The sequence below is a fragment of the Oratosquilla oratoria genome, chromosome 19, assembly GCF_046742065.1.
Source record: "Oratosquilla oratoria isolate Oo_2021 chromosome 19, ASM4674206v1, whole genome shotgun sequence".
Lineage (NCBI taxonomy): Eukaryota > Metazoa > Arthropoda > Malacostraca > Stomatopoda > Squillidae > Oratosquilla > Oratosquilla oratoria.
In genome coordinates, this window is record NC_134795.1 from 55,024,280 (window position 1) to 55,051,363 (window position 27,084).

Consider the following 27,084-nt stretch of genomic DNA (forward strand, 5'->3'; position numbering starts at 1 on the left):
CATATATGACTTATCTATGGGTAATGCTGTGATCTTACATGCACACACACTGCCAACTCCCTGCCCACAAGAGTGGGTGGGGAGTTGGGTGTGTGCAATGGCCAGTGTCTGTGCGAGGTGCGAGAGATGGATGGGTTGAAGGGCTCTTGTAGCTGTGTGCCTGTCAAATGCTGTTCAGTGGGAGGGATTTTTGTTTTTGTGATGTTTTGGCACAGCCAGTCATTGTTAAGGAAGTCGGTATGCATACCGGTATATTAAAATAATTAAGTTACTTTTTTTTTTTTTTTGTAAATGGTACAGCATAAGAATTATCTGTGCCAACTTCTATGGAAATCCATTAGAAAATAAGAAAATTAATTAGAATTGAATAATTGTACGTCTTATTTTTTTCATATCTTAGTAAGCATTATCACCTAAGACTTGAAGGAATGCAGACAATTTTGTGTCAGCTCATTGTTGTTAATAAAGCCAGCCTTTCAGCAGCAACACACTAGACAATGGAAGGAGGATGTACCCACAAAGGCACAGTGCTCTACAGAGGACATGTCAATCTGACCCATGCCCAGCACAATTCACTACCCTACAACCTCCACCTGGAGGATGACCCCAAAGGGCCAGTACCTCCCCGCCATCCTCAGATTAATAGCTTTAACTGTACTTCTTCCTGTTTCAGCTCCTTGATTTTTTTTTTTTTTTTTCAACAGAAGGGAAACTCTTAAAGTCACACATTACCAATCAATAAACTAAACAATGATGTTTGTTGATGTTTACTTTCCACTTGTGTGTACTTAACCACAGATTTACCTTAATTTCTCCCAATTCCCATCATTAATTAGGCCCCAACTAAGTGTCCCTCCCAGTATCTAGTTCAATAGGCTTTATGTATTTCATTTATGTGCTTTGACTAATGGTTTCATGGCAAAGGATATAAAATGTCCAACAGTGCTTTCAATTTTATCACATTTACTATCACAAATGAAGCCAGTACACTTTAACTATCATGTGTACAAAGTTAACAAATATGATCCCTTAATAATTAGCAACTGTAATATCCAAAACAATATAATATCCACAAGGATACAGCACTAATAAAACAATATAAGAAAAAATCTATCTGCAAACTGAATAAGTGATCATGAAGATAAATAAAGAAATCTAAATTGTACTCCAAATTTTCTGTTCAATGGTTTGGCAGTTCATACAACACAACAAAGATGGGTTTGACTGGCTGCCCTGTTGTGGTCACTTGCTTGACTGCATTGTTTTGGGGCTAATGGTTGTGTGTGCAACCTGCCAAGAGGGCAAGAGAGACCTTATACCTTAAAATAAATAGAGAAATATAAAGTGCTGTCTCTTTGTAGTGCACTATTAATAATCTTTATTCAACTACTCACTTTATATCTCTCTTTTTTGTATTTTATTCCCCTTTCCATTACATATTTTCAAAACATTCCTCTTTGTTTCTATTTATGGTTAGTTTTTGTTTTCATACTTTTCATCCACACTGTCATGGCAAAAAGTATACTATAACTCAGCCAATCTCCCCTCTTAAGGATCAAGGCCATTTTATACATGAACTTCCTTTATTTCATTTGTGCTACTTTTCATGCCATGACTTTTTACAGGATTAAATTACAGAGTGAGGGATCCCTAGTTCCCTCACTCTGTCCCATTTAGTCACCTTCCATGACATGCATGGGAAACAGTGGTGGCATTCTTCTCCCCCACCACAACAAGGGGATCAGAAAAGAAAGGTAGTCATAGACATGGTGAAAGAATACATTCAAGGGAACAGCATAAAAGAGGGACAGCAGTAGTATAAAAGTATCTCATAATTCCTTCGTGTAGAGATTTAGCTCTAACACACAAATAATATATGGCCCTGGTCCAAAGAGGTGCCCTAAAATTGTCCCTAAAGTACTGACAGTACCCTAGTAAAGGAACAATAAATGGCTTTATGTATGGGTAGGAAGGGTGTAGAGTGGTCACGTGTTTTGATTTGGCCATCCCATTTATATGGGGGAAAAAAAGCCTCTTGATATACATATTATGCTACTTTTAGTGGTTTAGAGACACCAAGTTTAACCTATCCCTTATAATATATTTTGTTTTACATACTACACATGGTTCATATTCAATATGTATATATATTATGTGTTTGTCACTTGTATGATGTACAACTATCATACCATTTATCTATTACATGTATGTATACATACATTAATGTACAGGTGAACCCCCACATTTGCATATTCCCATATTCATACATTTTTATAGAAAAGAGGGTCAGACAACCACAGGAGCACCCCTGGATATTTGTGGGTTCTTTCACGTCACTGGCATGTTCCTGCTTGAAGACAAGCTGTTCCTTGTCATCTGCAGCCCATTGTCCACTGACCCACATTCATCCCTTCACACTTCCCACCTGGTCTCAGTTATCCAACTACCACCAGCAACGAAGGTCAAGGGATGGTGGTTTGATTCCTGCCACTGGCAAAGTTGAACCAAAGACATGGTACATTGAATTTCATGCTACAAAGTCTTCTGTGAGGGGCACCGTCCTAGCCTTTCAATAGGGGGAATTTGTGACATTAAAACATATCATCATCATCACTACCATTCATTATAATTACCATCCCATTGGGTTGGGTGAAAGGTGGGTTTGATTGAACCTTAATCGGGCCACCCTTTTTATACAGGGGATAAAGCCATTTGGCGTATGTATGTACCATTCAAAACTATTTTTCTATGGTTTGGGCTCTTCCAAGGTATTGAAATTTATTTAAGCACCTTCCAAGGGTTATTTCTCTGTGCATGGTCTGGGCCTAGGGGGATGGAAACTATATTTGTTGGGGGATCTTCCCTGAATACCTGTAAAAATGTGTGTGTGTGAGGGAGGGGGGTCACCTATACTGTATCTTAGTGTTTTATCTGATCAACTGATGCTTCAAAATGTCTTTCTATCCACAAGGATCCTTTTGTGGGAGTCCCTGGTGTTTGGGGTGTTCTTGGGCCAATTTTGCAATATCTGCAAAATTAATTTATTTAAAAGGATTTTGGCTCTATTATTCCAGATAGATGATTGATTTCTGTGCATCCACAATATGAATTCATGCACTGAAAAGTGTCATCTTTTATACATTTTCCAATAGCTGAACGCATGAAACATGGTTTCTGGAAACAATTCCATTTTCGTTGACGGTCGTACATTTCTTCAAAATTAGTTCTTGTTCCTAACCTGAAAAAAAAATCAACACTTGTATAATATAGCACTTCATTCTATCAATAGTTGGCTTGTATTCATAGCCATCTTTAAATTACAAAATTATAACCAGATTAACTCCCAAAACAATAATATTTGCAACCAGGTATTAGATTATTTTTTCTCATCAAACATTTCACATGAGGTCAGGAATGGAGAGTGATTGATTTGAGATGAGAGTGGGGCTGCACCAGGGTTGTTTTATGTTGCTATAAGGAGGTGCCAAGATAAGAGAGAGGGAAGAGGGTGGAGGGGAGTGGAGTATGATAGGGATGGAATGGGTGGGAGTGGTTTTTATGCCTTTGTTTTTTGGCTACCTCCCTTATATGGGAGAAAAAGCCTTTGGTATATGTATTTACCTAGTTGTATTTTACAGGAAGGGGAGCTATGCTTGTGGTGTCCCGTCTTCATATCTCATTTTATCTAAACTGTTTTTAAATTCATGAATTGTTTTTGCACACACCACTTTTTTGTCCAACTTGTTCCAGATGTCTATTACTCTGTGGGGAAAGCTGTTCTTTTTCAGGTCCCTTTCTTGATTTTCTTTCCGTGTCCTCTTGTATTTCTACTATCCCATTTCATTAGATCCTCTCTATCAATAGTTTCTATGCCTTTCATGATTCTATAAATAGTTATCAAGTCTCCTTTCTCTCTTCTTTGTTCTAATGTCTGTAGTTCAAGTATGTATGTATGTATGTATAATTGTTCAACATGTAGATGAATGGAGTGGCACGAGAGGTAAAGTTAAAGTGCTAGGCAGGGGTTTGGAGCTGAAGAGTGTGCATGGAAGGATGTGGGAGGTGAGCCAGTTATTTACAAACTGCACTTGTGACTGAGACTGATGACAGACTGAAGCAGTTGGTGATGGAGTTTGGGAGGTGTGTGAAAGAAGGAACCTGAAGGAATATATGGGCAAAAATAAGTGATGAGATGTACAAGGACGACTCTTAACCCCTTCCATACGTTTGAGGACCACAATGGAAATAAACTTACATGCTTTTTTTGTGCTATCCTCCGCAATTGTAATTGTTATTTTGAACTATGTGTTCTTTTCGTTATCTACACTTCATGTACATTGATTCATTGCCAAATAAACTTATTATTATTATATTATAAGGAGTGATGATAGTGGTGATTTGGAGATAAGTTTAAAGGGTGAAGGCTGGAGGAAGAGGAGAACTTCAAGTATATGACTATATTTAGAATCATGAAAGGAATGGAAATCCTTGATAGGAATGATTTACTAAAAAATGACAATGAGAAAACAAGGTCATAAAAATAAACTCAAAAAGGATAACTACAGAAGAGATCAGAAAAAGAATAGCTTCCCACACAGAGTGCTGGATATCTGGAATAACTTAGATAAAGAAACAGTGTGTGTAAATACTATTCAAAATTTTAAGAAAAAACTTGATGCTGAAAGATACAAAGACGGGTCACCATGAGCATAGCTCCCTTCCCATGTAATACAACTGGGTAAATACATGTGGCGGCAAATGGTGGAATCAAAATGGAAGTGAATTCTACACTAAAAGAGTCAAGTAAAGGTCTAGAGCAATGGTTCTCGACCTTTTCTTGACCATGTCCCGCCTAATCACTGATGTCCTCCATGTGGTTATATACAATTCTTATCATTTGAAAAATAAACTCCACTTTAGCTGAAAAATCATAAGACCTTGGTTTAAAACACTTCAAAAGAACAAGACATCAATGAAAAATACATACATACACCAAAGGCTTTTCCCCCCCTTATACGGGAGTTAGCCAAAAAACAAAGGCATAAATACCACACCCACTCATTCCATCCCTATCAAACTCCACTCCCCTCCACCCTCTTCCCTCCCTCTATCATGGCACCTCCTGGATGACAGGTTATCCCTGCATCTTGTCCACTGCCCTGGATCAGAAGCAGAGTCGCAAGACACAGCACATCCACAGCAAGGCTGATTCATTAAATTGGCGACCCCCCTCTCCGTCCCCTCATGCAAAAAATAAAAAACAAAAAAACCGAATTGCCCACCTGTGAGGCGTACGCCCCACATTGGGAAGCAACAGTCTAAGAGAAATGAAAAGCATTATGATAAATAGGCAGAGCCCTCACATGGGGGGAGCAGGGGTTGGGGGGTTGCATATGCCCTGGGGTGGCACATTTAGAGGGGCAGCAATTCTAGTCTGGACGTGCCCTCCACAAGGCTGACAAAATAATTATATCAAAAACGGGTCAAAGTAGCCTTGAATATTTTACTGTAATATATGAATTTTGCATTAGAATCAACAGAATATAAAATATTTTTCCTTATCCTTTCTGCAATGTATGCTTTCTGCAATAGGGGCATTAAATAACATTTTTAAAATCTGTTTCATTATTTCACAAGCCAATAGCTATAATAGGCAGTAAGAGATGGTAGTGATGGGGGGAGGTGGGAGGGGGATCAATGAGGCACTTAGGCATGTAAGGGTTCTGTAAAAAGGTATCTGGCGATGAACACAAAGAGAAGATTGTATGCAGGAGTAATTGTGACCATGGTACTGTATAGAATGGAGACTTGGAATCTGAATGAAGCAAAAAGAGCCTAAATACATTTGAGATTTATTATTGGAGATGTACAATAAGTGTTATGAGTATGGACAAAAAATGTGGGGGAAGCTAGTGGGCATGGTTGAAAAGCTGCCAAAGAGCGCCGAGATGTTCTGACCATGTGGAAAGATTTAGGAAATACAACCAAATAGTGTGGGAAGCAGAAATGGATGGAAGAAATTGAAAGGAAGATAAAAAATGAGGTGGAATGATGGGTTGAAGCAGGTACTGGATGCAAGAGGATGTCTTTTGTGCAAGGAAGAAAGTGTACAAAGTGAGAAGTGAGTGGAGAATGATTGTAAATAGATGAGGAGATGACATGACCTAAAGGGATGTCCTTACAGTGTACTACATGAATTATTTTGAGTGAATGAGGAGGAGGGTTGCCATATACAGTAATAAAGTGGGGAGTGAACCTGCTTCAACTGTCAAGCTGTGGAAATGCTATGTCCTGTTGCAGCGACTTTCGAATGAACTGGGTGATAGGGATAGGCAATGGCTCTTCACCCCTTCCGTACAATGATGCCTACATAGGCATCACAAGGATTGAGTGGGTACTGTATATGAGGATGCCTGCGTCGGCATCTTGATTATATTTATTTTGTAGTTATAGCTCAGTGACCCCATATTATGCAAACTGGTTTGATCATGTTCCCTGTGGTTATTAATATTCAGAGTGAAATAGATTGAGTAATACAGCTATAAGTTTATATTTTATAATGTGAGTATTGTGATGCATCATCAAATCATCATACATCAGGCAGGTGATGCTGCCCGCGATAATTTGACTCGTACTTAAGAGGTTAATCTACGAGGTGCTAAGATGGAAAGGGAAGCAAATGGGTGTTGGATGCATAGAGCATGGGTGTAGATTAGGTAAATGTTTTGACTCTGTCACCCCTTATAAAGAGGAAAAGACTTTTTGGTATGTATTTATCTAGTTCTATTATATGGGAAGGGGAGCTATGCTCATGGTGACCCATTTTTGTATCTCACAAGATTAAGTTTGTTCTTAAATTCTTGTATTGTGTTTGCACACACTATTTCTTCATCCAATTTATTCCATATATCTATCACTCAGTATGTATGTATGTATGTATAAAAACTTCCTTTGCTAATCATACTGAATAACTGATTTACAACTATCATTTCTATTATTAACAGTTTTTTCATAATTTTCTAATTTTTTCCTTTCATAAATGTATGAACTTCAACAAGAATGTTAATACAATGATTGACAAACCTTTCCTAGTAATAATTTTTTTTTATATGGGGTTCTCTTCACAATTCCTTTTTCAAAACAATAAGAGAATAATAACAACAATAGCAATAATATACAATTACTGTTGGCTGAGATTCACAGACCAGAGACCCTTTGTCCCACAGTAGCATGCAATGGTCTTTGAACCCTCTAATAGATCTCCCCTAGAAGAAACACTGGACTAGTGTCTATGATATATTTACCTTATTGTAACATACAGGGTAGGAAATTTGCTCACAGGGTCCGAATACTTATTCCCCATTATTGCTCCTAATTTCAATTTGTCTACCAACTTGTGCCATATTGTCTAGGCTTTTCCCAGAGGTTGCAAACATGTCTGGAAAATGGCTTCTTCATGTCCTTCAGATATATTGTCATATTTTAAATTGTTACCATGACCTCGCCACAATCTCCCATCCCAAACCATGAAATCTCTGTAAATTTTGTCGTCCCTTCAGTGACCTGAACACTGCAATCAAGTCATCTCTTTTTCTTTATTCCTTAAAAGATGGTGGGTCTAAGGCCTCTAACATGTTGGTTCTCAACCTCACATTTATACTGTATGTGGACATTTACCTAATTGCATTTACCTAGTTCTATTTTGCGGGAAGGGGATCTACACTCATGGTGTCCCGCCTTTGTATCTCACAGTGTCTAGTTTGCTTTTAAAACCATTCATGAGTTTAAAAGCAAACTAAACACTGCAAAATACAAAGGCAGGACACCACGAGCATAGCTCCCCTTCCCGCAAAATACTAGGTAAATATAACTAGGTAAATGTCCACATACAGTATAAATGTGAGGTTGAGAACCAATATGGTCAATGGTTCTTGTATTCTCTTGATCCCGTTTCTACCTTTTACTTTGTACTCCTCTACATATTCCAATCTAAGATGGATTATGCTACATCTTTTTTATCACCTCTTTATCCACCTAGTGAAAATACACTTTATGATCTTCAGCAATCCATATTTCTCATCCAACCTTAGCGATATGTTTGTCAGGTGACAAGTTTTCCACGATCATAAGTCCCAGATCCTTCTCTTCTGCTTTTGTAATTATTTTGCTTTCCACTGAATAATTCAATGATGGTCCTTTGAGCTACTATCATTTCAACCTCAGCTCTAGGTTTAATGGGAAAACAAATGGGTGTGGGACAGGCGAAGGGTGAGTGCATACCTTAGCTGGCTATCTCCTTTACAATGGGGAAGGGAACTTCTGGTGTATAGATATAAATAGATCAATATTTTTGTAACAACCTACAGACTTCCCCATTTCTCACTCTTCTCATTATCATGACATCATCCACAAACATGTTAGTGTAGCTTACCATGCCTACCATTAAGCCATTTACATATATAAAGGACATTATAGGTAACAATACTGACCTTGTAGGAATCTGCTAGTCACAGCCCACCATAATGAAATTTTATCTTTTAGTTCTGTATGGAGCAGAAACATGGAACATAAGAGAGGAAGAGAGAAGGAACTTGAATGTGTTTGAGATGAAGTGTCTGAGAAGTATGATGGGGGTTACTAGGCTTGATAGAGTGAGAAATGAGGAGGTGAGGAGGAGAACAGGGGTGGAAAGGGAGCTGGGAGATAGGGTTGATGAAAGAGTATTAGGATGGTTTGGACACATGGAAAGAATGAGTGAAGAAAGACTAGTAAAGGAGGTATGGAAGGCAGATGTGGAGGGAGTGAACATGAGGGGACGTCCTAGGATGAGATGGATGAATGGGGTGAAGGGGGATTTGGGGAAGAGGGGAATGTCTGTTGAGGAAGGTGTTGAGGAAGGACGGGAGAGGACAGAAGACAGGGGTGAATGGAGAATGGTTGTATATGGAAAATGTTGTGATGCATGAGGTGGAATGGACGGGGGAATGGGGGGGTGAGGTAGTGTGTGTGAGCAAAAATTTTGACGCAGCCCGAAGGAATTTCTCCCCGTCCTCTCCTTTATATGGGGGGTCGGAGAGGGGGGGGTCGCCGATTTAATGAAGCGGCCTTGCTGTGGATGTGCTGTGTCCTGTGACACTGCTTCTGACCCAGGGCAGTGGACAGGGTGCAGGAATGACCCGTCATCTAGGAGGTGCTACGATGGGAGGGAGGGTGGAGGGGTGTGGAGTGTTTTCGGGGATGGAATGGGTGGGAATGATTTTATGCCTTGTCCTTTTTGGCTACCTCCCTGGTAAGGGGGAAAAAGCCTTGGTATATGTATGTATGTAGTTCTGTCCTCATTTACCCATCCTGCTGTATATAGCTAACCCAAACCAGTAATTTGTCTCTAAGTCCTCCAATATGCACTATTTTTCATAGTAATCAATTGTGATGTGACTGACCTAGTCTAACATCACAAGCCTATCATGAGGCTAGAAGAATGTCCTTTATGGAGCTACCTTGTCAAATGCCTTCTCCAAATCTAACTACTCTCTCTCCACTCCTGCTCTGTCTCACCCCAACATATCTCATTATATCCATCCTTGTAACACCTAGCACACTTCTCAAACACTTCAAGTCAGGTATGAAAAAGACAGAACCATAAAAACATAGCTCCTTTCCTATATATTACAAATTAGGTAAATAATAAATAGGTAAATGCCTAATTTTGGGGGAATCAACACCATTACCTCTAACTTTTCTCTCCTTCCATTTTTTCTTCAGATAGGCCTTCTCTCTATATTATGATTAACTCTTTCCAAATACACTCCCTGACATGACACACCAATACTCCCAGTTTAAGAATATCACACCCAACACAAATCTGCAAACATACAAACAAAGACTGTCTAAATTGGAACTACCAACTCTGGAACAAAGAAGAGCAAGAGGAGATCTACTGGCTATTTATAGAATCATAAAAGGAATGGAAATCCTAGATAGAGATGATATATTAAAATGGGACAATGGAAAAAAGAGGACATGAAAAGAAACTCAAAAAGGATAATTACAGAAGAGATCTGAAAAAGAATAGCTTCCCACATAGAGTGGTGGATACCTGGAATAAGTTAGATATGGAAACAGTGTGTACAAACACTATTCAAAATTTTAAGGAAAAACTTTATGTTGAAATATATAAAGACGGGTCACCACAAGTGTAGTTCCCTTCCCATATAATACAACTAGGTAAATACAACTAAGTAAACACTAGCCCAGACCTCCCACCTGGCACCACAAATCCAAAATAATTCACTGTATCAGTATGATATTGTTCTTAATGATGTTGTGCTGGTGAATTATTGATGATAAAATACAATATTTATATGACCTTCTTCTCTTACCTGATTTACTTTCTTTCCAAATTTGGTCCAAAATGTGACTGGACATTTAATTTTCTTGCTTGTGCCTTCATCAAATACTTGGCAATTGTCAAAGGGTGGACAATACAAATGCAAAGATACAGCGGGTTCACTGTGGGAAGCATTCTCAACACGATGGAGCCCAAGAGAATCTGAAAATGAAAGAATTTAAGGTCATCAGTCGATTCATTATCCCAAGACTTTCTCGAAAGAGACCCATGACTCCCTGGTAAATAGCAACAGACACAGTACCAGCCCTTGATTTACTCGAGGAAGAAACATTGTTGTTGTCAGGGTAAGGTTAGTGCAGAATGATGTGGGATGAGATGTTTATAGTGTCTTCTGTTTATGGCCAGGCCTATTCCATGTTGGTTTTGTTTTACTGTTGGATGGTGGGCTCAGTGCAGTAATGCTAGTGTGGTTCTTATTTATCATGGAAGGGACTGCTCTGTTGGACTGATGGCCGGGGGACTTTAGTGGAGTATGGAGTTTAGTGGACAGTTTTAACCCATTCAACTCCGATGACAAGATGTCTTGTCATTTGGTCAAATAAAACAAAAAATCATAATAAAACAACAAAATGTTTGATGATCAAACAGCACCAGAAAAATATGACGTCATCAGTCCTCCTCGAGGAGGACTGATGACGTCATATTTTTCTGGTGCTGTTTGATCATCAAACATTTTGTTGTTTTATTATGATTTTTTGTTTTATTTGACCAAATGACAAGACATCTTGTCATCGGAGTTGAATGGGTTAAAGTGTTTCTTTTGTGATATGAGTGTGTATTTATCTCACAATACTTACCTTATTGCAATACACAGGTAAAGACCAATGCTCATGAGGTCCTTCTCTTATGAAAGTAGCAGTTGCCGACAAGACTGACGAGTTAAACACTATATTAGGACAGAGCCTTTATTTGTACGATGTTTCGCTTATTACAGCTTTTTCAAATACTTGAAAAACCTGTAAAAAGCGAAACATCATACAAATAAAGGCTCCATTCTCATATGGTGTTTAACTCGTCAGTCCTTCTTTTACATACATACATACATATACCAAGGCTTTTTCCCCCTTACAAGGGGGGTAGCCCAAAAGAAAAAGGCACAAAATCATTCCCACCCATTCCATCCCTGAATACACTCCACACCCCTCCAGTCCTTCTTTTACTCTCCATTTATCATTCCTAGCTTAAAATTCACGTAAGGTTCAAACTCAGGCTATACCACCTTATTCTCTCATTGTCGTACCTAGGTTTAAGGTGATGTAGGGTACCAGCTTGTATAATATCATCATCTAGGCTGTTCCAAGTGTACACATCTGTATAGAAAATTGTATTTCTTCATATCCTTGTTTATATGTTTTTGCATGGATGTGCTGCATGGTGCAGGTGGTAGGTTAATGTGGATGTCTGAGTTGTATGCTGTTTTTTTCCTTATTCATTTGGTTGTGCTTGTGTTATGTGATGGGATGGATGGGTGGGATTGCAGGCTCCCACACATTAATTGTGTGCCTATCATTTTCATGTGCTTTTCTATGGGGAGGATTTTGGTTTTGGTGTGTAGATGTTATATTGGAATGGTTTTAACTCACTCTCTTATTATTTCTAATTATTTGTTTTGTGAAGTGTGTAGGATGTCTATGTTTATTTTCTTGACTGTACAGAACTATCCCATGGAGGTATAATCAGGTGTGGTTCTTATAAATATTTTGAAGACTTTGATTGGTTTCTCTTTGCTAATGAAAACCTACACTTGCTAGTGAACTTAGGTTTTGTTGTGTGATGCCTGGCAGTGACAATACTGAGGAGGAATAAGATGGGACCCAGCACTGTATCAAAGCTTCATCACCTTGTATACAACAGGACTGTACATCAGACATTCTCTCAAAATCTATATCATTTCCCCACCTCCACCCAGAGTTGGAGGTAGGGAAACAAATAGCCCCAGAAACTTGTCCATTAAGTTGAATATCCACGTAACTCCAATACGTAGTGTCATGGGCACTTTCTCAAGATATTTTTCAATCCCACCTAACATTTAATTGCTTCCTTTATCTCATAACTTACCTCCACCCCTAATTTTTCTTTGTCTGATACATGTGAACCCAAATACCTTGAGCTATCAACTTCCTCCAGTTTCTCTCTTTTTAAACTCACCTCCAACTCACTTCCACCCTCTCTTCTTGTACATCTCATCACCTCACTTTTACCCATTTATTTCATATACCTTCTCAAACTCCACTACTGATTACAGCAGTGGGTCCAAGATCAAAATTTGAGGGGGGCCAACCTGAATTTTGTAAATATAGATACATACATATACCTAAGGCTTTTTTCCCCCTTATGAGGGAGGTAGCCAAAAAACAAAGGCATAAAAACCACTACCACCCAATCCATCCCTATCACACTCCACTCCCTTCCACCCTCTTCCCTCCCTCCCTGCATCTTGTCCATTGCCCTGGGTCAGAAGCAGTGTCACAAGACACAGCACATCCACAGCAAGGCCACTTAGATGACACTTTTAAACAGATGTGCTCTGTAGCATGAATACAATGATTTCAAATATAAATTGAAATATATGTTCTTGATTTAGTTTCAAAATATTGGGAAAAAGTAACACTTAATCTTACATTTTTAAAGATTTACCCTCAATAATGTGTTAAATATCCTTCCAATTATTATCAAAGAAGTGTTTTATTAAATAGTGGGAAAAAAATTTTGCTACTGTATTACTGTTTCTCCAATGTACTGGCATACACAAGGCAGGTTTCTCAACTTCTGCAATGAGATACTAAAAGAACAAAATTCTGGAGGCTTCAGCCCCCCCTATATCTACCACTGATTCAATCCATTCTCCTACTAAGCTATAAATGCAGTAAATAAATGTAATCTATAAACAAGTGGCCCCCCCTTCACCTCATCCTTCTATTCCATTCTTAATTTTCAAACAAAGTTCATTCTATCCATCACTGCTTCCCATATTCTATTACTAGTCTTCTTTCATTTATTCCTCAGTATCATTGGGAAATAAACTCAGTAACCAAAATAATAAATTAAAATAAAGCATTATGCTGGAAGAGTGACAGGAAAAAATCACTGCAATCTGGCAGTGGACAGTATTTAGGTTTAAGAAGGAAATAGGCAAAAACTGGTTTATCAACTGAGTGGTTAATGAATGGAATAGACTTAGTAACCATGTAGTGAGCATAGAAACAATCCGTTGTTTTGGGAGATTTGATAACTTTATGGATAGAGATGACATGTGGTAAGGGACATGGAACTGCCTAGAGTAAGTCCTATGGTCTCTTGCAATCTCCTCAATTCTTAAGTTCTTATGAATACAGCATTTATTAATTTTCTCAATTACTTCTGGTTAATTCCCTTAACCTCAAGTATGATTTAAGAGATGAAGAGAATGTAAGTATGATGTAAGAGAGGAAGTGAGGAGGAGTTTGAATGTGTTTGAGATGAGGTGCCTCAGAAGTATGATAGGGGTTACTAGGCTGGATAGAGTGAGAAATGAGGAGATGAGGAGGAGAATGGGGGTGGAAAGAGAGTTGGGAAATAGAGTTGATGAAAGAGTATTGGGATGGTTTTGACACATGGAAAGAATGAGTGAAGAATGACTAGTAAAAGAGGTGTGGAAGGCAGAGGTGGAAGGAGTGAACATGAGGGGGTGACGTAGGATGAGATGGAATGGTTGTGTATGGATGATGCTGTGATGCATGAGGTGGTATGTGTGAGAAATAATTTGACGCACCCTGAAGGGATTTCTCCCCGTCTTCTTTTCTGCATGTGGGGACAGAGAGTAGGGGTTGCCAATTTAATGAAGCGGCCTTGCTGTGGATGTGCTGTGTCTTGCGACACTGCTTCTGACCCAGGGCAGTGGGCAAGATGCAGGGATGACCCATCATCCAGGAGGTGCCAAGATAAGAGGGAGGGAAGTGGGTGGATGGGAGTGGAGTATGTTGGGGATGGAATGGGTGGGAGTGGTTTTTATGCCTTTGTTTTTTGGCTACCTCCCTTGTAAGGGGGGAAAACCCTTTGGTATATGTACAGTAGCCGCGAAAAGTTTGGGCGCAAAATTATAGGCGCCCCAACTTTCCTCTAAACTCAAAACATGCGAAAAATACAACTTTCCACCCAAACTTTTCGCTATTTTTCAATGCTAGCGTTTGTACCCGTATTTAGCCGAGACAATACACACTATTTGGCAACTCTGTTTAGGCGCACTTGATGTCACATGGAGTCAGTTCCTAAACATCTCTCACGGAGAGTAGTCTTTTTTTGCGGTGGTCTCTGTTTTTGTGCCTTGATATCTCCGTAATGGGAAGTGGTAAAGAGCTGGAAAGAGACACAGTTGTTACAATCATAACCCTCTATAAGGAGGGTTATAAGTGTAAAGATATTGCTACTCGTGTGGGAATTGGAGTGCGTCAAGTGCAAAAGTGGACCAAGAAATTTCGAGACGAAGGAAGTGACATCATTCGTACTCCAAAGCATCGCTCTGGTCGGTGAAGGAAGATATCAAATCGTACTTCTATGGTTCTAACTGCCTCCTACGGTTATTAGGAGGCAGTTAGAACCATAGAAGTACGATTTGATATGTTCCTTGGCCGACCAGAGCGATGCTTTGGAGTACGAATGATGTCACTTCCTTCGTCTCGAAATTTCTTGGTCCACTTTTGCACTTGACGCACTCCAATTCCCACACGAGTAGCAATATCTTTACACTTATAACCCTCCTTATAGAGGGTTATGATTGTAACAACTGTGTCTCTTTCCAGCTCTTTACCACTTCCCATTACGGAGATATCAAGGCACAAAAACAGAGACCACCGCAAAAAAAGACTACTCTCCGTGAGAGATGTTTAGAAACTGACTCCATGTGACATCGAGTGCGCCTAAACAGAGTTGCCAAATAGTGTGTATTGTCTCGGCTAAATACGGGTACAAACACTAGCATTGAAAAATAGCGAAAAGTTTGGGTGGAAAGTTGTATTTTTCGCATGTTTTGAGTTTAGGGGAAAGTTGGGGCGCCTATAATTTTGCGCCCAAACTTTTCGCGGCCACTGTATGTATAACGTAAACCAAAACTGATGAAAACCTGGCCCTTAAAAGGCCTTATCCCCTTCATAAGGAAGGTAGCAGTGTAACACATAATACATACCAAAAGGCCTTTTCCCCATCTCACGAGCATCCAAACCCATTATCATGCCCACCTTGGCAAAAATACAAGTGTCACATAAACTATAATTATGTCTGTAGTAACAAATTATTCTGTTACTGATTATAAAGACATGAAACACTAAATCCACTTACCATTGATGTAGCACACTTCATTCTTCTTTAACACAGTTCGACCACTTTCTACCATTTCTGATTCTTCATCACTGGGCCATTGGAATCGAACCTCTTGTAGAGTTCCATCCAACATCTGTCAAGAATTCATTTTTCAGGAACTAATATACATATAGAAGCAATAGTCAAAAATATGTTAAATCAGAAGGCATATACTTCTGTAGTGAAATGTATCTATATGAAATATACATATGTCTGCTTTCCAGAACAGCTTATTTCCACAGTATCCCATGTTAACCTTTTTGATAATCTATCTTAAAGTCCTATATACTTCAATTGCAATTTCAGTTGGTATATTCTATATATTCATAGCTTTATTTGAAACAATCTCTATTAACTAGCTTGTTAAAATAAAATAAAAAATAAAATAAAAAATAAAATAAATAGATAAATAAATAGAGAAGGATTTTTATAATGTTGTCTGTACAAAGTAAGAAGGCATGTCCCATATCTTCCATGTGTTGTTCAGATTTGAAGCATGTGCAGTCTGTTTCTAAGTTTATATTTCTTTAGAGATGAGTGATGAGCTGAATGGAGGTATACTAGCATGATTTTTGGGTGTCTACAATGTCTCTACTGAGTTTATGTCTGGGTGTAATTAAGTAGTATTCATTTTGTAATTTGTGTATATTTTTGTGTAAGTGTTGTAGGACAATGGGGCCAAGTTCCATAATATTTTCTAGGTAATATGAAGTAAAGGTAGAGCTCTTGTTCTACCCACCTGGATAGAGTTATATGTAATGAATGCAAGGGCTAAAGGACTTTTGTACATAATTGTGTACTAATTATTCTCATGTGTTCCCTGTTGAGGATTCTGGTTTCTAGATATAACTGATTTACAGGACTTGTTTTGGTACAACTTTGTTTTGTATTGTTATATCACAGATGCTATTTCTAGTTTCAATGACTAAAGACACAGCTTCACATTAGTCAGGAAAGGTCCTCTATCCAGGAAGCATTGTTGAACTGTATTGTTAGATTAGCGTGGGTCTGTTTTTAAAAGCTTTTAATCTTACAGTCCAACATTTCTTCCCTGAGAGATGGGAGAGCTGAAGCTGTTGCTTAATGTGGAACTGTAGATTTCCAGTCAGTAAAACACAAGACAACATTAATCTATAACATTACAAATACACCAGCTTTAGCAAAAAAAATCTAAATCTTATGAAGATGCATTTCTTCCTAGGTACCATAAAATTTGACATATGAAATGTTTTAACTGGCAGAATGACAAAATTACAATACAACTATTTGTTAAAAACTCCCCAAGTTTTTTGGTGTGTAGACCAAGTTCATATATTGCAGATTTTTTTTATCTATTGGCTATTTCAGTGTTTAGGTTAGTATCTTTAAAATATCATGGCTAGCAAATAATTTCTGATGAATGTCAGATATAAGGCATTTTACTGTACATAAATGGAAAAAGTGCAGAAAGTGAATATCTATTATAACTATAAAAACATTGACACCTTAGGCAAAACTTAGAAAGCAAGAAAAGATAAGTATCACGACAGTGAGCATGTATGAAATCCACAAGTTACAAACCTGACAAAAGAATTTACCATGTTCCACTTCTCACTAGCAAGGAACAGATACACATGCCAATGTGTAATACAACTAGGTAAAATGTGGATTCACCATACATGTAATATCACACTGAATGAGTTTTTGTTAACTGCTTTGGATTTAGCACACTTAAAGTAACTTCAGTTACATTAGCTTGATTTTCATACATTACAAATATACTTGATCCCCTGAGAAACTGAATATCAATCAAATTCAACCAATTCTGAACTAGCTGAAAAATCATTTAAGTGTGATGTTACCTAAAATATATCAAGAGACAACTATAGACAGGACATTATGTCTACTTTGGCACAACAAAATATATCATGTGAAATGTTCTTTTTTTCTTACCTTCATAAAGCAGTGAGCATCAGCATGATCATGGATTGTTGATGTATGTGAAGGTCCCCAGACCAACAGCATGAGGTTAAACTTTCCATTCCCTTCATCAACTAAATTCCGTGTATACCTGAAATGAAATTTAATTTAGCTCTCTTTATATAATAACAGAATGCAATGCAGATAATTTATTCTGAACCCTCTCCAGGCTGAGTAATACTTATACTTTCTATTCTACCTGCCAGAAAGAAGTGTTTAAATCATTAACTGACAGAGGATCACTTGGTTTGGGTTGGGAGGGCATCATAAGGTCATGAGAATGAACAAATTGAAGACGACATTTGAAGGATGTCAAGAAACAATGTTTCCCATATAGATAAATGAGCTCCTAAAAATAGCCCAGGAGCAACAATCAAAACTAAAGCCATAAGCAAATTTATAACTAGTTGTGAAAGTTGGAGAAAGAGAAAATTGACCCTGCAAGCATAGATCACTTCCTGTAAATTGCAATTATGTAAACACAATCATCCAACATAGCCTAGGTCTATTTTTTTCTCCAGAGAAGATCTATGAGAAGGTTCATACTATGCAAACCATTGCCGATTATTGTGGAGCTGTGGATTTCCAGCCAGTGAAAGTACATATAACCTAACCTAAGCAAATTTCATTTCCCTGCCAAGTTCAAGTATCAGTAATTAGGATATGCTAACAAATCCGGTAAGCGTCATTTTGTAAATAATAGGAATATATGGTATAATCCGAGAAAACACCATTTTATATTATACCGATTTCATCAAGTGCTCATGGAGGGCAATAGTACACTCCATTCTGATTCGTGCTACTACGAGTAAACGGTAAAGACAAAATATCGTGCATTGTGTCACTGTTGATTATTTTTTTTAGTGAACCCTTTTTTGCAACGCCTAAAGTTTCGACTACTACACAATTTTTTGTTGTATTACATATAGAAGGTAATATGAAAATAAATAATAACGGCAGATTAATAATATCTGCATTGCCTATAAGTAATAAGTGAAAGCAACACGATCTTGTGATGTTACGTTTTTTATCAACCAATGCCATCCTAATAAGAATTAATCGCAGGCAAATTACGAGGATGACAAACAAAATGTTTATGGAAATTGAAACTTCCAATTCAGAAGAGAGGATGAAAATTATGCTGGAAAATACATATATTGAGAACATTCAAATTAGGTACACGAGAGAATAGGACTGAAGTATGGGGAGTACATTAATATTGAAATCCAACAAAGACGTTGGATCAGTCCATTGTGGACCACATTAGAAATAAGATTACATGTTTTTCTGTGTTATCCTCGCCATTTGTTATTTTTATTTCGAACATGTTTTTCCATTATCTGCACTTCATGTATATTGATTCAATGCCAAATAAAATTATTAATATTATCATTATTATCGTCATTATTACATTATCATTATTATAATCATCATTGTTATAATTACTATCATTATCATTACCATTATTATCATTATTATAATTATCATTACTATTATCATTATTATCATCATCATCATTATTATCATCATTATTATTATTAATCAGAAAAATAAATCTAATTGTGGGACGAAGTGGTCTTGCTAACAGTTACAAACAAGAAATCTTGAAGCATTTCATATCCGACCTAGATATGGATCAAAAGGTCTCCTGTCGGCATGCTCCGCCTTTGTAATCCTTTGTATAAGAGAATGATATGCGTACTATGCCAACACTACTTTAACACGTACCTATTGACAGCTAGATGTTACGAAAGAACCCCCAGGAAATAGAAAAAGAAAGAAAAAAATATTTTAAAGAAAGGAATAATAAAACAACTTCATACATCAATGAACTACTGAAACAGAGGGGTAACAGATACCCCAAAACTGAAATGAACTGGACACCAGCAATGAAGCATCTTTACCCATCTTCCTCAATCACTTCAAACGACATTAAATTACTTAAAAAATGCTAGGAAACGTAACATTTCCAATCAAAAAGTCGTACAAAATAAATTATTCAGGTGGGCACCATAAATGAATACAAGGCAGAGTTAGGTAAATGGAGATAATTAAGTAATTGCATGACGTGGCAATGTAACACGACAGCAAGCAACTGGTGGAATTTTGCCAACTTTAAGAAACAGTTACAGGGCTGTCGCAAGCGACGAGTCAATCTTTATTGTAACTTTGTGTTATAATATTTTAATTTTATATTATATTTTTCTTAGGTAATTCCAGTAAACTACATGTGCGTAGTTCCAGCAATGCATAATGCTGCGTCCCACAGTGCGCCAACAGAGCTGATGTGAAAAGGAGAATCGTACTTCATTGTACCCCCAAAGAGAACAATTGTTGTATTCAAAAGTCAGGAAGGTATCCTAGAATATTTGGATGATGCCAAGGTTATTCTTAGTAGTTCTAAATATACGAGTCAAATATTGATTTGTACTCTTGCTTATTATTTTCTAAGGTTTTAGAGAGTTGGAGGAAAAATTATCAATAACCAACTTGTAAGCATTTAAGAACATAATTGTTAAACACCAGCTAGAGAAGTAAGTCATTTCGAAAGGTCTCCATTGTAAAATATCACATTTATATGTTCCACGTGGCTGGAATGTCTGAGTAGATGTTTACAAGGTCTAAATATACTTATATTCTTATATCTTGGATGTTTAGGAGCGGAGACGAAACATGTTTACGCACACAAACGCATTCTTCTTTTTATTTTTTTATTTTGCAATTTGAAATATCTGTTTTTTTCCTATGAAGTGGTAAAGTTGGGTTGGGAGCTATCAGAAAACGTAAGTTTCATGTACAATCCTCGTGCTTGCGTTGTTCTGGAATTTTACCGTTTATGCTACCGAGATCACATATGTTTGATATCAAGCAACTGCTCTCCTGCCAATATCTGCATTCTTCACATTCCAAATATTTGAATGTGAGAGACAAATTATCATGTAATTCGACTGCCAATGGGAATATCATAAGTCAATAGAATTCTGAATGAGTCAATCTTAACATTAATAGTGACTTATACAATCTAGTTTCATTATTGGTATTTGTAAACAAGTTGGGAAGAAATCACCCAACATAATACTTGTGACGTATTCTAAAATTATAATTGTCGTGTTTTTCGATTATTGTTTGATGTAACCCTTACTGTTCATTTCCTCTACCTCTCCTAATATTATTTTTTGTACCATTCCTAATTATATTGTTACTATTTGTTTTTTCTTTCTTACTTTGTACCACTTTTATCTACTCCCCTGAAGATGATACCAGAAAGGGATTGGAAAGTTTGTTTCTTGTTTTCTGTAGTGATAACCACTAAATTATTGGATAGTGTCAGTTTTGTTGTTTATCTGTACACGCAGGGGCAGAGTATATTTATTAAAGTGGGGTAAAAGAAAAACATGACATGAAAAGAAACTCAAAAAGATAGTTATAGAAGAGATCTGAAAAAGAATAGTTTCCCACACAGAGTGGTGGATGTCTAGAACAGATTGGATGAGGCAAGTGTGTGCAAAAACTATGCACGAATTTTAGAACAAACTAAATGCTGAAAGATACAAAGACGAGACACTACGAGCATAGCTCTCTTCCCGTACAATACAACTAGGTACATACTAGGTAAAAACACACACACACAATATATATATATATATATATATATATATATATATATATATATATATATATGTGGGAAGAGTAAACGTTTCGATTCTCGCCCAGGAATGTAACTGGGAAAGGACCTTCAAGATAATTAATCGTGTTACCGTTAATCATAAAATGTCGCCATACGTGTGTTAGCGTCGTTATGGCATTCGACTTCTTCCGTATATGCCATCTGCTAAACTATCCAATTAAACACAGTAAAACCATGTGAACCTACCACAACCTTACTTCCTCATCATCTTTATTGAAGAGCAAATACCACGTGTCGAAATTTTATTAATTGATGTTGTGACCGAAATCATTCCTTTCGTTAATTTGGGAAAATTATGTCCATAATTCCTCAGTGATTACGAATTAATGAACATAATTCCACACGAGAGTGCTCAATTATCTTACTTTATCTATTCTGTTTAAATTTTATTTTTTTCTCGCAATTTCAAAAACCTTCACTATCCCATTTGAGCAAGGGGGCGGTGTGCATAAGTCATTATCCATCGACTGGCCAATATGATCTCCAAGCTCATCCGGGAGGGTAATAGCTGTCGATCACGGGCCCAGCACGTGATCCACTGAATCACTTCTGTGTATAGAAACTCCAGAACATATTTAAATGTTAGATGAAAAAGAGGTGTTTCAATTGCCTTATATAAATCCACAAAGGATTAAGTATAAAATAAACAAAGAAATGTATTGTATATACACACGATTATCTGTAGCTACGCCTAACCGATCCACTACCCCGAGGTAACCGCCCACGGTTACCGAGTTTGCCATGTCAATCACTGAAATTCATTTTGGCCTGGATCACGTGCTGGACTTGTGGTAGACAACTATTACCATCCTGAACGAGAGTTCAAACTTGTACATTTGGACGTGCAGCCCCAGGAGGCTGGCACTTGGTGTGAAGACTAGACATGGATCCTCCATCAACAGAATTTCATAATTTTTTTCATACAAGGCGAGTACCAACCGTCGATTTCCTCCTAATACTACAAGCTGACTTGGACACAGTCACACACACGCACACACACACTCGTGGCGCAGTTGGTAGAGTTCCCGGCTGCCACTACGGCAGTCCGGATTCGAATTCGGCCCAGGGTTGAAATAATTTCAGTATCGCTGCGCTACTGGTTGTTACTCCAACTCTCATGGGCGGGAGTTGGGTGTGTGTGTGCGTGTAAAGTCACAGAATTACCCATAGATCGGTCATATATAAGCTGTGAGCTCTCTTCCGGGAGGGACATAGCTGTCGTTCACGTGTCCGACACGTGATCCAAGACCATGGTGAATCACAAGTTCAAAGTTTTTTCTAGAAACTGTTGCCGGTTGCTGTAGGGTTGTGGGTTTCCAGCCAGTGGAACTCGAGACAACAATCTATCATTATCCTCAAACACAGAACCCATCATTAAAGGTTTTACATATGTAAATGACCACACAAATTACGCAACTGCGCGTCAGGTGCCCAGAACTCTCAAATACTCCCCAGAGTCGAACAAATGGTTGACAAGAACGAAATTATATATCCTCCAAAAAAGAAATACGCACACATAAATATATACACGCACATTCAAAACAAAAAACATTGTTTTTCTGACAACCATGGATGAAATGATAATCATCCAGTGATCAAAATGAATAGTCAGCTCTTTCCACAAACTTCTTGAATTGTTCTACTTCACATTTGACACCTACTCCCCCCCAATGATAATAATAATAATAATAATAATAACAATAATAATAATGAAGATAAATATAACTGCGTATACAACGGCCTCCAGAGGATCTGATCAACAGAAACCCATGTAGCATATTGCCTACATAATTTTTATGCCATATACGTTAGAATTTTAAGTAGCACCCCTTCGGACCAGATCCACGCAGTACTCTTTCATGATAGGGGGCTAACCACCACCTAGAGAAGATTGACGACTTTTGACGTTTACAATTATTATTATTATTTTTTTTTTTCTCTCCTTAAATTGTTCCTTTGCCACGCCCATAGCTCCATATCTTTGGAATGAGCGATGATACTTTGAACAACCGAAGCAAAAAAATATTCACTATGCTTTTACAGTTTGATATCCAACAAAGAAAAAGAAAATCTACAGACGGTAATACAAATAAAAGGTGAAGGTATGGGGCCTACGCTAGGAGGCCCGTACCTCCGGCCGAAGTCGTAATCTTTGTCCTATGCGCTTCAACTGTTGGGAACAGATGTACGAGATTCGATCCCAAATACTTAGCGAAGACGAGACTTGCACGCTTCCAGTTACGTCACCAAAGCACGTAAGAAGGTCTTGAGAATAACGACTAGCTGCACAAAAAAAAAAAAAAGAAAAAAAAAATCCAAGAAGACTTCCATGCTCAGAAACCAAAGTCCTCCAGATAAAATTTACGTGAGAATGATTGGTCCATTTTTGTCCAAGATTTTTCCAACCCACTCCCCTTTGCATCCCACAAGCGCACAGTCCACAGAACGTAATAAGAATACTTCAACACTAGCATGAACATCCTCGACAATCTACCTCTTACCTAACAATACTTTTATCCAAAAACACACAACACCTGGCAGCAATCAAGAAAAAAGTTAGGTTTATTATATTTTATATCTAATCAGAGCAATTGATAGAGTGCACAAGTGCTAGTGCTGGGAATCTGGGATTCTCAAAATGCGCCGGGTAATTTTTATGAAGAGGTGTGTGTACTTAAATTTATTACTATTATTAATTATTATTATTATTATCATTATTATTATTATTATTGTTATTAATACACGCACATGAACGCTCGTGCTCATACTAATGTTATGCCAAATGTGTATTGTCAGCGGAATATATATCAAACTCGCACAACAATGTAGAATTGGTGCTCCGGCAAAGTCTGTTGTAGTCGCAAGTTTTGACTACAACATATGACAAGATATGTCATTAATGCGCAACTAAGCAATAAAGTTTGAGAACCTCTGCTCTGAATATACGAAATTTTAAAAAACATTATACAAAACGAAGAACAAAATCGTCCGACATCTTCATGTTAGTTACAATGATACAGCATGCAAATCTCTATATCAACAATGAGATCAGATGAAAGAAAATAATACAAGCATCCCATTCCTTGTCAAAAATTATTTCAACGTTATTTTTAACATTTTCTAAATAGATTTTGTCTTTAATTGTGGATGTGTATCCGAAAAAGACGATGGACCAATCACTAATTCTTTCTCAGCCAGTGTCGTATACACGGAATCTTGCATGAACATGCAAGAAACTCTACTGCATTCAATTAATATTAATCTATACTAGAAATAGCCTAATCTAGTGCAATGACTAGTTAGCCGACTTCTTTTAGCTCCCATGAAACTATTTTGATTACGTTTTCAGCAAAGTCGAATTATTCTTAAATTAGACATATAATCTGATTCCCTCACGTAAATAGAATTCAACAGAACAAATGCAATTAAGTGTACCACTTCCATCCAAACAGATGACAATTTTTTCAGTTACGATCGCATCATTCAATATTAAATCAACGCACATTTTAATGTCTACAATTCACCAATTTCAAACTCACTCCCCAATAAATAAAACCCCAGAAGGTCTGGCCCAATCATTGGCATGATTTTCCAAGTTCCGAAATGCTATTTCAACACTAAGTGTTCTTCTTCCATCATGCCATGCTCTGGAACCGGAAATTGTGAATGATGAATAATTTTAATGACCAAGGCATCAAAAACGAAACTGACAAAGCTTCCCTATGAAGGATACAACACACACACACACACACACACACAATATATATATATATATGTGTGTGTGAAGGCGACAACAAAATTCCAGTAATGACAAAACTGGTCATTAATTATCAGGAATAGTTTCTGAGCTCCATGATTTCTTTGATGTTTATTTCAGAGTGTATTTCGAAAAGTCGTCTGAATATGGTGCTGTTTCAGCCAATGAAACAGTGTACATACATATACCAAAGGCTTTTTCCCCCTTATAAGGGAGGTAGCCAAAAAACAAAGGCATAAAAACCATTCCCACCCATTCCGTCCCCAACATAATCCCCTCCTATCCCACCCTTCCTTCTGGGTCAGAAGCAGTGTTGCAAGACACAGCACATCCACAGCACGGCCGCTTTATTAAATCGGCGACCCATCCCCCTCTCCGTCCTTTCATGCAGAAAAATAGAAGACGGGGAGAAATCCCTTCGGGCTGCGTCAATTTATTTCTCACACATACTCCCTCACCCCCTCATCCCCCATCCACTCCCCCTCATGCATCACAGCATCATCCATGCACAACCCTTCTCCGTACACGGCGATCTTCTGTCCCCTTCCGTCCTTCCTCAACAGACATTCCCCTTTTTCCCAATGCCTTCCCAATGCCCTCCCATAAGCCTTCCCAACTACACTTTACAAGCTGATCCCTCTGAAACTACTACACTCACACCTGTCCCCTTTTCCCTTGTAAAATGGAACTATACAGGCACTCCTCCAGTCCTCCGGCACTATACCCTCTCTTAAACAAACATTAAATAACCTCACCAGCCAGTCTACCATCTCTGTACCTACTTTTTTCAGACATTCTGCATGAAACAGTGTGATTAGAATATATTTTTTCTTTCAGCTTCCAATCTGTATTTTTTTCCCGTTTTAACAATTAGAAAGAAGCACAACCAAAAACTCTTTCAATGTATCTGAGATTCATTAAGGCGGTTATCGTTTCGTCTTACCTTTTTGTTGATTTTACTGAACAATGAATGAATGAACAAAAATAAAAGAAATGGGATGAATATACAAATAAACGAGTATATAAATAAAGAATAAAATATGTTACATTTTAGTATTGAGAAAATATATACTTTAACACCACATCTCCATATGAACTCATAGTCCGCGCCAGTTTCATTATGCAATTTCATATACGTTCGTGCCCTCAAACAATACCTGAATGCCCTGTACAATAAGGATAAGTAAAAACGCATTCCATGCCGTACACATCTGTCGATGTGGAGGGATAATACAAAATTTCCAAAATCTCCTTTCGTGGGTTAAAAATGTTATCTGTATATCTACTCTCCACTCTCAGCAACCGACAACTCCCCCTTGCCAGCCCACCACCACTACTGTTACCCACATGTTAACCTAACTTGCCCAACCTAACCTCTTCGCACAGGGGGCGCTGCCCCCCACCCCAACCCATACAGTGGCCACTGCCTAACCTAACCTTACCAGTCTCTGAGTATGGGAACGGGGGCTATTCCCAACCTCAACCCAAGATTCTAAATTCATTACGATTTATATATCAAATACCGGCACTGCGTAATACGTCATAGCCTCCCCTTGCATTGGTATTAATGTCATGGCTCAGCAAATGGTTATTCTGTTCACTGACCTCCACACACGCACACAGTTGAGTAATGATTAAATTTACTTACTTGTATCTGTCTCCATGTGCAAATTTTTTCCAATCTATTGGGTTTGACTTGTAGTTCAACAAAAGTTCATTAACATATTCCACATTGACACTATCTGACTCGAACACCTTGTGCAGCTCAGCTCTCAAATCATCCAGAGTAGCGATACTAGGCATGTTCTCGCCTTTTACCTCCATGATGTGCCAACGTAGAATGTATATGTCGTGATAACCAGATTAAAATTGAACGAAGAACACCAACTCCCTTCGTGAGATCTTGATATACAGTGAAGAGAATGCCGTATTCCTGTT

The 27,084-nt window shown here is 37.9% G+C and overlaps 1 protein-coding gene across 1 annotated transcript; it reads right to left on the reverse strand.

The window, feature by feature from the left end:
- Window positions 1–941: 941 nt before the first annotated feature.
- LOC143035897 (cysteine dioxygenase type 1) lies at window positions 942–27,072 on the reverse strand. Its single transcript, XM_076203085.1, has 5 exons — window positions 26,795–27,072; window positions 17,675–17,792; window positions 15,722–15,836; window positions 10,380–10,549; window positions 942–3,238 (listed from the first exon to the last, which is right to left on the reverse strand). Exons 1-5 carry the CDS (start codon window positions 26,968–26,970, stop codon window positions 3,221–3,223), a joined length of 597 nt encoding a protein of 198 aa, XP_076059200.1. The 5' UTR covers window positions 26,971–27,072; the 3' UTR covers window positions 942–3,220.
- Between the last annotated feature and the right edge of the window lie 12 nt (window positions 27,073–27,084).